At 61.9% G+C, this 10,257-nt stretch overlaps 1 protein-coding gene across 1 annotated transcript; it reads left to right on the top strand.

The window, feature by feature from the left end:
- The first annotated feature begins 338 nt into the window (after positions 1–338).
- UNC93B1 (unc-93 homolog B1, TLR signaling regulator) lies at positions 339–9,823 on the top strand. Its single transcript, XM_080817490.1, has 11 exons — positions 339–513; positions 717–858; positions 1,366–1,519; positions 3,746–3,907; positions 4,118–4,250; positions 4,580–4,673; positions 5,255–5,379; positions 5,870–6,052; positions 6,489–6,762; positions 8,281–8,399; positions 9,104–9,823. Exons 1-11 carry the CDS (start codon positions 418–420, stop codon positions 9,434–9,436), a joined length of 1,815 nt encoding a protein of 604 aa, XP_080673616.1. The 5' UTR covers positions 339–417; the 3' UTR covers positions 9,437–9,823.
- The last annotated feature ends 434 nt before the right edge of the window (positions 9,824–10,257 follow it).

Genomic DNA, 10,257 nt, shown 5'->3' on the forward strand with positions numbered 1-10,257 from the left:
TGGGGCTGCTACGGGGGCTCTTTGCTGACCTGCAAACTCGCCGCGTGGGGGCAGGAGGTGGGGCTCGGGGTGGCAGTGGAGACCCTATTACGGGCGTGGCACCCGGCTGCGGCTCTGCATTCATCCGGTAACACCCTGGGAAGCGGCGCGGAGTGACAAAACCGAGGCAAACCGAAGTGGAGTGAATCCCCCAAGTCGCAAAGCCATCAGGCGGCTGCGCGCAGATTTGAACTCACACCGCGTGTTCCCCGGGGCGGGGTCCGGGCGGCCCCCCACCCCCACGCGCGCCCGGACGCCCTAGACACGCCCCTCGCGAGGGGGCGGCCCGCGGGGCGGGGCCGGGTCGTGGGGAGGAAGTGCCCGGCGGGCAGCTCGCTCTCGGGGCGGCCGCCGCCACTGCTCCGGCGGGGTCGGGCCATGGAGGCGGTGCCGCCGCTCTACCGGGTGGCGGGGACCGCGGGGCCGCAGGGAGATGAAGACCGGCTCGGGGTCCCCGACGGGCCCGGGGCTCCGGTGAGCGGGGACGGGTCTGTGGGGGGGGGCGGTGCGAGGACCCGGAGTGCGGGGGCCTCCCGGGTGGCAGGGTGGGGGGCCGGGGACCCGGAGTGCGGTAGGGTGGGGGGCGGGGGGCGGGGACCCGGGACCTCCCGCGCGGGAGTTGCGAGTCCGCTCCGGCGGCCTCGGGCCCGCGTGCGAGCGCCGTGCGTGCCCCGCAGCTGGACGAGCTGGTGGGCGCGTACCCCAACTACAACGAGGAGGAGGAGGAGCGCCGCTACTACCGCCGCAAGCGGCTGGGCGTGCTCAAGAACGTGCTGGCGGCCAGCGCGGGCGGCACGCTCACCTACGGCGTCTACCTGGGTAGGCGGCCCCGCGCGCTCCCGCGCAGAACCCCCGGCTTCCCACCCGCGCCCTCCCCCCGCCTCCCCTCCCAGCCCGGGTCAGGGAAGGAGAAACCCAGGGGGCCGGTTGGCCTCCCTTCCTCTTTCACTTCCCCAAATGCCGCCCTGCGGCTGCAGCTGTGACCCCGCCGCACGGAGGTGGGGTCCCCGGGCAGCGTTCCCCGGCTCCCGGCCAGAGCCTTCGTGGGTGGGCGCGCGGGCTGGATTGGGCGCCCCGGGCAGGTGTGCGGCCTTCCAGATGTGGAGCGCTGCCCGTGTGCGGGTGCGGGTGTGGTAGGGGGTCTGGATTCGCGTGGCCGGCGCTGCCACGGACTGTCAGGACGCTTGGCCCCGTCCGGGCAGCCCTTTCTGTCCTCCTTCATGGGCACTGGGATCAGGGACTCCTTTGGCGACCGGAGGTCCCTTCAGGCTGGTTTGTCGCCGCCGGAGTTCAGCTGTCGCCGCCATGCCCGCTCTCTACCCCCAGGCCTCCTGCAGATGCAGCTGATCCTGCACTATGACGAGACCTACCGCGAGGTGAAGTATGGCAACATGGGGCTGCCCGACATCGACAGCAAGATGCTGATGGGCATCAACGTGACGCCCATCGCCGCTTTGCTCTACACGCCTGTGCTCATCAGGTGCGGTGCTGCTGTGATGCGGAAGGGATGTGAGGGCTGTTGGCCGATGGTGGTCTGGGGGGCCGGGACCTGGGGACAGACCTTGCCTGCCTGGAGGGGTGAGAGAGAAGGGGAGAACCTGGGTTTGGGGAAGGAAGCTGGAGATTCACCCGAGGGCACATTTGGCGCGACAGAAAGTCACTCCTGCTCCTTCGCTCAGCTTGCCTCCCATGGCATCGCCCTAGTGCCCTCCTCCGTGGCTTGGAGCTACGGTGAGCGACCTTTGGGATCAGAGCTGTGGAATTTCTGGAGAGACTTTGATAAGTCCCCAAGACCCAGGCACCAAGCCTGGCCTGATCAGCCGTGGTCAGTGTTGAGGGACATTTCGCACTGAAAAGGCACGCCTGGGCGGGTGCCCCAGAGAGTTTACCCTGGACCCGAGCCTTGGAGGAGGCATCTGGTCTGGCCTTATGGCCTGTGTGAACTCCCCTCCACAAGCACCCTCCCCCCACCCTCCGGAGGTGCGTCTCTGCTCAGATGAGACCCAGAGACTAGCAGACAGGTTAGATGGGTCTTAATTCCTCTATCTTACACCAAAAGCCAAACAAATAAGAAACAAACAAGCAAACAAACCTTCCAAACCCAAAAAAACTCAAAGCTCCTTTAACATAATTGTACAAACAGCATTAGAATCATAACTGAAATCAGAAAAAAGAAAATCCTTTCCAGGCCCGCCAGTAAATCAGCTGTTTGTTGTCCCCCCAGCACAGATGGGTAACATTGATGTCCTTGTCACCAGAGCTGTGTGTGACGCTCACTTTTACTTTCTTTCCTTTCGCTGCGCATATCTTGGTCCAATCCTCAGTCTTCACTCCGGGTACTTTAGGAGGGTCGGTTCTCTGCAGAGGTGGGGGCACCCAGTCGTGTCTCCAAGTTGGACATTCACATCCCTCCCCTTTTTGCACATTTACGTTGTACTTGTAGCTCTTCCCTTTTTTTTTTTTTTTAAGATTCTATTTATTTATTTGAGAGAGAGAGAAGGCATGAGCAGGGGAAGACGTAGAGGGAGAAGCAGAAGCAGACGTCCCATTAAGTGCCCAGTGGGATGTGGGGCTCTATCCCAGGACCCTGAGATCAAGACCTGAGCCGAAGGCAGACTCCTAACTGACTGAGCCACCCAGGTGCCCCTAGCTCTTTCCTTCTTAGAAAAAAAAAATTGCTATGATAAATTTCTAACAGTGGCTTTAGCAGAGTAGCGGTATGCGAAAGGCTTTATGGCTCTTAAAACAGATCGCTGTGGATAACAACAGCTAATTCTTTCGTTTCCCATGTTCGACATTCGGCAGCTTGCCCAGGTCCCATAGGCAGCACCTGGTAGTCGGAAAGTTTGAGTCCCCCACCCCCAGCTTGCCCTTTGCCCAAACTACCGGGCTGATTTTCTGAAGGGCTATGCCAATCCGCATGACCCTGGCCATGTGCCTCATTTTTTAAGCCACAGCATCACCAGTGATGAGTGTTAGTATTTTTACTTTTTCGCCCGTTTATTCCATCAAAACGTACAGTACATTTTTTTGGTGACTTGTCCTCCCCCAAATAGATCAGATCCCATGTATTTATTACACGGCAAAATACGGTTAATAAAAGAACCAGGGCCTCCTGTAATAGAAGAGAAAGTAATTGTACCGGAAAATTAGGGTCATTTGAGCCAGTGGGGAAGAAACTTCCCAAATGAGCACAGTGCTGCTAGAGCAATGGGCAGGGAGGAAGAGATCCCAGCCCTGGCTCTGGTCCCTCTTGGTCCTCGTTTCCTTGTGCCAGTTTGGGTTGTGCTCTTGGGGGCCCTGAAGTCCTAGCACATGAGATCGGACAGAGAAGGGGGCTTGGCCAGTCAGCCCAGAGCACAACGAGGGCTGGATGTGCCCGTAGACCACTGACTCAGCCCCCACCCCCACCTCATCTCCCTCCATCCTTGCAGTGGCCATCAGGCTTGTGGCTTGGGCTCTGTGCCTGCGTGAAGCTGTGAAAACTGAAGCGTGTGGACACAGGGCTCCCCCGAGGCCACAAACAAGTCCGTATCTCTGCTAGTCCGTCTAGAGCCCCTGACTCCAAGTCCAGGGATCCGCTCCCTACCTCACACCAACTCACGAGCTGGGACTTGGAGCTCATGGTGGCTTGTGGCCACCCTGGTCTGAGGCCACAGTAGTCTGGGTAGGCTCGTGGTGCCATCGTTCCTCCCACTGCCCGCAGGTTTTTCGGCACCAAGTGGATGATGTTCCTGGCTGTGGGCATCTACGCCCTCTTTGTCTCTACCAACTACTGGGAGCGCTACTACACGCTTGTGCCCTCAGCCGTGGCCCTGGGCATGGCCATTGTGCCTCTTTGGGCCTCCATGGGCAACTACATCACCAGGTGAGCCTGGTGGGCATCAGGGCGGGAGGCTGGAGACCTGGCTGAGTCTCTGCTGCATTGCCAGTGGCTGGGGGACCTTGGACGGCGCTTTCTGCCTTTCGGGCCTTGGTTTCCCCATCCATGAGATGTAGCCCATAGCCCTGGATGCAGGAAGCAGAGACATCTGCTGGAGGTCAGACTGGGGGAAGCTTTCTCTCCTTTGTGGTCCAGGATGGCTCAGAAGTACTACGAGTACTCCCACTATAAGGAGCGGGATGAGCAGGGACCCCAGCAGCGCCCGCCACGGGGCTCCCATGCACCATATCTCCTGGTCTTCCAAACCATCTTCTATAGCTTCTTCCATGTGAGTACCACCTGTGGGGCCATTGGGGGAGGGTATTCCAGGCCCAGAACCCACACATTGGAGCCCACCTCACAGCCTTTTCATCTCTCTAGTCCCACTGCTGTTTCTTGAGCCCAACCTTTGCTTACTTGCCTCTAGTGACTGAGACCTCATCCCCTCCCTGTGCAGGAGAAAGTCCTCCTGCACTGGGCACTCCCTCCTGCCATGAGGCTGCCCCCAGAGGTGGGAGGGCTCCTGTTCTGCCAAGCCTGTGCCCAGACCCCTTCCAGATCATGCCTGTGCCCCCAGCTTGGTTCTGAGCCTGGCCCAAGCTGCCCTCCTGCCCACAGCTGAGCTTCGCCTGTGCCCAGCTGCCCATGATCTACTTCCTGAACCACTACCTGTATGACCTGAACCACACACTCTACAACGTGCAGAGCTGCGGTTAGTCCTCATGGGGTGGGGTCGCCAGGGCCTGCACAGCTCCCCCAATGAGTCATCCAGCAGACACTGGGCTCTTGAGAACGTCCAGAGAGGATGCCCTTGCCCACAGATTCAGGGCTGAGAGCCTAGAGGGCAAGGCATGTAGCCCTGTAGGAGTATGCATTAGGACATTGCACCTAGCCTCATGGGGACAGGGTACATCGAGGAAGGCTGCCTAGAAGAGATCCCATCTGGGCTGAGGCTTCTGGGGGATATCTCTCAGGGCCATGCATACATACCCTCAGAGCTCAGTCCCTGCAGGGTGAATGGATGGGGTTGGGGGGTGGACTGGTACCCCTTGTCCAGCCTCCTGGCACTAAAGCAGTTGAGGGGGGAAGGGGGGAGGCACTCTTTTCTTTGCTGCTTGTCCAGCCCCAGTGGCCCTCACCTCCAAACTGCTCCCCAAATGAACAGTGCCTTTGCAAGCACTGCCCTCACCCACCACCTCTAACTCTCCCCTCCACCCGCCCGCCTTGCTTCATTTCTTTGTGGTTGAGTTTACAGTGTGCTCTACTCTCCAACCCCCAACCCCCTCGCTGCAGGTACTAACAGCCAGGGCATCCTCATGGGCTTCAACAAGACGGTTCTGCGGACCTTACCACGCAGCGGAAACCTCATTGTGGTGGAGAGTGTGCTCATGGCGGTGGCCTTCCTGGCCATGCTGCTGGTGCGGCCCAGGATGGGGTCGGGCGGAGTCAGTGAAGTCTGGGGACCGAGGCGGGGAGAAAGGGGTGTGATCTGGGCACATTGCTGGCAGCCTGGGCAAGGTCATGGCTTGGAGTCCTGGCTGAGTCCTGTGGGAGGGGGCCTGAACCTAGTGGCCAGGTTAGAGGCTCGGGACTGAACCTGGAGTTGGAATCCCAGTGGCCAAGGGGAAGGGAACCAAGGCTGGTCCGGGGCGGAGTGGGAGACAGGGTCTGAGAGGACTGGGCTGGGGGCGGAACCCCAGAAGCAGAATTAAGGTGCTGGGGGCGTGGTCTGGGCATGGCCCCCTCCTGGAGGTGGAGCTGGGAAGCCCGGCCGAGATCTGCGAGTGCGTCTGGAGGTGGGGCCCGGGGCTAGGAGGCGGGGCCCAGAGCTGTGGGTGTGTCTGGGGCGGGGCCTGGGAGCGGCCGGCCAGACGGCCCTGCCCACCAGCTCAGCTCGGGGGTCCGCAGGTGCTGGGCCTGTGCGGAGCCGCCTACCGGCCCACCGAGGAGATCGACCTGCGCAGCGTGGGCTGGGGCAACATCTTCCAGCTGCCCTTCAAGCACGTGCGCGATTTCCGCCTGCGGCACCTGGTGCCCTTCTTTATCTACAGCGGCTTCGAGGTGCTCTTTGCCTGCACTGGTCTCGCCCTGGTAAGTACAACCTGCGAGGCGTTGCCAGATAAAATACGGGACTTCCGGGGATATTTGTATTTCGGATACAAGATGAATGGGTTTCGGATACATGTATGTGTGTACGAGTGAGTCCCGGGTGCTCCCCTCCCTCATTCTTCTCTTCCCTGGCTTCCCCCACGTCCCCCCCGCTTCCCCTCTGCCTTAGGCAAACTATTTTACGTCTCTGGGCCTCCGTTTCTTTCCGTGTGAAGTGACTCCAACAAGGGTGCTTGCTTCCGGAGGGGTTTCACAGTTGAGATGGGATCCCGCCCCTAAGGGATGTTGTTCCGTGGGGGTGCAGCCTGGTGTCCGGGGACGGTGTCCGAGCCTCTTCTCCTGTCTGTGCCCTCACAGCCTTCCCATGACCCTCAGAGGGAGTTAGCCCGGACCTCTAACACCCTTGTCCCCCCTGCAGGGCTACGGCGTGTGCTCCGTGGGGCTGGAGCGCCTGGCCTACCTCCTCGTGGCTTACAGCCTGGGCGCCTCGGCCTCCTCAGTCCTGGGCCTGCTGGGGCTGTGGCTGCCACGCCAGGTGCCCCTCGTGGCTGGGGCCGGAGTGCACCTGCTACTCACGCTCAGCCTCTTTTTCTGGGCCCCCGCACCTCGGGTCCTGCAACACATTTGGATCCTCTACGTGGCAGCTGTCCTCTGGGGTGTGGGCAGTGCCCTCAATAAGACCGGGCTCAGCAGTGAGTACAGCCGTGGGCCCTGGGATGGCAGAGGACCCTGTGGGGACCTTGGGGGTGGTTGGGGAGGAGCTGCAGGCCAGGGACAGACACAGGCTCCCGCGGGTACCCTGGGGATCTGTTACGGTACGGGTGGACCTCCACGGACTGACCCACCCAGGGGCCCCGAGGGAGGGCTGCTGTCTGGGAAAGAGCTGGGAGCAGGCAGGAAGCCCCAGCCGCAGTCTGCAGAGTGGTGGGGTGCACGCCCTGAGTCTGGGCTGCTGGGGCAGGGGCACTGGGAGGTAGAGCCCTGTTTGCGGAAAGGCGGGGTGGGTCAGAGTTCAGCGGTGTGATGCTCTCTGCCCACCGGCGGGCACAGGCCGGTGACACCCAGCTGGTCCACGCAGGCGCAGCTCTGTGTGTCTTCCACATCAGCTTCTGTTCTCGTGGGCCAGAACGTCAGCCCTGGAGGTGTGATGGGGCGGAGGACATCCCTGCTGTGGGCAGGGCAGGGGCTGGCTCAGGAGACCGCTGTACCCCCCCCCCCCCCCCCGAGTCAGCCATCTGAGCTTGTCACCGGGCCTGGAGCTCCACGCTCGGGGCCACACTTTCTTGGCTGCCGCTCAGAGGCATCCAACCTGGGTAACACGGGTCCGTGACGGGCCTGGGCCTGGACTCGGCATTCCCTTCTGCCCACCCAGCTGTGCCTCCTGCCTCCTCCTCGTGAACGCTGGGGGCTCCGTGTCTCCTCCCAGCAGCCCCGAGGGCTACAGTCACACCACAGGGCCTCGGGGCAGGGATGTTAATGTCCTGGGTGGCAGGGGACGGTGCAGTTTGCCAGGCACCATGCAGGCTTTCTTGCCTTGAAACCTCCGAACACAACACACAATACGTGTGGTGTCATTTTACAGGCCAGATACCTGGCCACAGAGTTAACTCACCCTGAGTCATCCCCAGAGCCAGCGTTTGAATCCTCCTCTCTGTACTTTCTCTGCCCTTTACCGTCCTGAGAGTACAGGCTGCGTCTCCTGACTCCGGTGGGCTCTTTCTTCCTGCCCCAGGGAGGATTCCTTGAGAAACGGTTTGAACCTCCCAACGTCAGGTCTGATTTGCAGAAAGCTTGTTGCTGCGAGCAGTTTGCCCTGCCTGAGTCCTGGGCGAGGAGAAACAGCCTCCGAAGGTCCAAGAGAGGACAGGAGATGACGGCACATAGAGCACTCCACTTGGGAGGCCGCACATGTGCTCTCCAGGGAGGCCCAACTGTCCGTCCCCCAGCCCTGCCCCCTCAACCCCCCCCCCCCCACCAGCAAGGTGCCTTGTCTGTTCCTGCCTCTCCTGGGCTCCCCAGGCGGCCTAACCACCAGGGCGTCCACCAGGGGGCAGGCCAGGACCTGTTCACAAGGGCTTTCTAGGCGCTCCAAGGCTAAGGGCTGAGACCAGCCCAATGCTGGGCCTATGGTGGGTCCCAGCGGGGAGATCAGCCACTCTGGGCCCCTGATGACGCCTCTCCCCGTCCTGCCCTGTCCTGCCCGCCTGCAGCACTCTTGGGAATCCTGTACGAGGACAAAGAAAGGCAAGACTTCATCTTCACCATCTACCACTGGTGGCAGGCGGTGGCCATCTTCGTGGTGTACCTGGGCTCAAGCCTGCCCATGAAGGTGAGCCTGAACGTGGCAGGAGGAGGGTCTCTGGGGTGTTAGGCACCCCACCGGCCAGCCCCCAGGCCACACATACTTTCTGAATGCCCACTGTGGCCTCGCAGTGCCCAAAGGGCACCACCCCCATGGGCTGGGTCCTAGGTCAGGCCCACTGAATGGCCCCAAACCAAGACCCTCTTACTGCCTCACTTCCCACAGTCCTCAGTTTACCCATCTCTGAAGGGGTTCAAGTCTTCTTCTTGTGGGTGCTTCCCAGCCACCTTGTGGGTCCTGTGATGACCTGTTCCCAGATGTCACCTCTGAGCTGTCCCTTCCCAGCCTGCAGGGAGCAGGGTTCCTCGTTCTCTGCTCCCACCGACCGGTGGGTCTGTTTAGCAGGTCTCCACCAACATTTGAAAAGCTGAAACAGAAGAGAATGTGGTGCTTGTGTGTGTGTGTGTGTACTGTTAGGATGGGGAATTCTGTTTGGCTGTGGGTCACGGTCAAAATCTTCCCGGGGCGGGGGGGCGGGGGGGGTCCATGTCTTATGGTCCCTGCGTGTCAGGGACGCAGTGGTCTTAGCCCCAGCGAAGGGCACAGCTGGGCTTTGAGCCTTTACCCTCGGGGAGATGCTGAGGAGGCTGAGCTGTCCGGACAGAGGAGGAGCTGCGCGGGGACATGTGGGCCGCGAGTGGACCTATCCCGCGAGGTGTCTGTGCCCACAGGCCAAGCTGGGGGTGCTGCTGCTGACGCTGGTGGCGGCCGCCGCCTCGTACCTGTGGATGGAGCAGAAGCTGCGGCGGGGCGCGGTCCCGCGTCAGCCCCGCATCCCGCGGCCGCAGCACAAGGTGCGCGGCTACCGCTACCTGGAGGAGGAGAACTCGGACGAGAGCGACGCGGAGGGCGTGCATGGAGGCGGCAGCGGCGGCAGCCCGGGGGACGGCGTGGAGGAGGAGGCGCCGCCGGCGGGGCCCTGGCCTGGCCCCGAGCCGGACGGCCTCTGCCGCCGGCCCTGCCCCTACGAACAGGCCCTGGGAGGCGACGGGCCGGAGGAGTAGTGAGGGGCCCAGCCAGCTCGCCGGCCTCCGTTTCCCGAGTCTCGGGTCGGGGTCCAGGAGCATCTTCCGGAAGGACTTTCCCCGGGACCACAGGTTCCAGAACGTCCCAGAGCCCCGGGCCACCTGCCATGCGGGACGCACCCTGCGGCCGCTCCGAAGCGTGTGGAGCTTTAACATCCCTGGGCCGGGCCTAGGGTTGGAGAGACAGCGCAGCCAACTCAACCCCGCTCCACGACCCCTCCCCAGGTCTGACGAAGGACAGGGTCCTCCTGCCACAACCCGCCCCCCCCGCAGGGTGTGTCTCACGCTTTGCACATCTATCCCCGTGGTCCGTCAAGAGGCACGACTTTGTATAGAAAATGAGAATTAAAGAGGTTTTGTATTGTCCCGACTGGGAAGTGTCAGTCTGTGGGGGTAAGCAGAGCATCCCGGATGTGTGCCCGTTGAGGGCTGACTTTGAACCCCCAAGGACCCCCACTGAGGGGGAGGATCCCCTGAGCCCCGCCCATCGGGCTGGAGCCCCGCCCCCACCTCTGCTTGTTTTGCCGGTTCCACTCCACCCACCCAGGACAGAGAAGCCCCTGGGTTGGCCTGCAGGGGCCAAAGCGGAGAGTGCGAGGGGGCCTGAGCCTGGGAGCACCGTGGAAAATAACCGAGGTACTGGGGGGGCCAGAAACCGAGAATGTTGGGGACCCCTGGGGGAGCACAGGGCTGGCACAGAGAAAGCTCTCAACGAACGGGAGCCGTTGTATACCTATAGCAAGTCCCTCCCTGGACCTTGGGGTACCCCTTGCCCAGAGGACTGGCTGCATTCTTCCGGG

Source organism: Martes martes, assembly GCF_963455335.1.
Source record: "Martes martes genome assembly, chromosome: 10".
NCBI lineage: Eukaryota > Metazoa > Chordata > Mammalia > Carnivora > Mustelidae > Martes > Martes martes.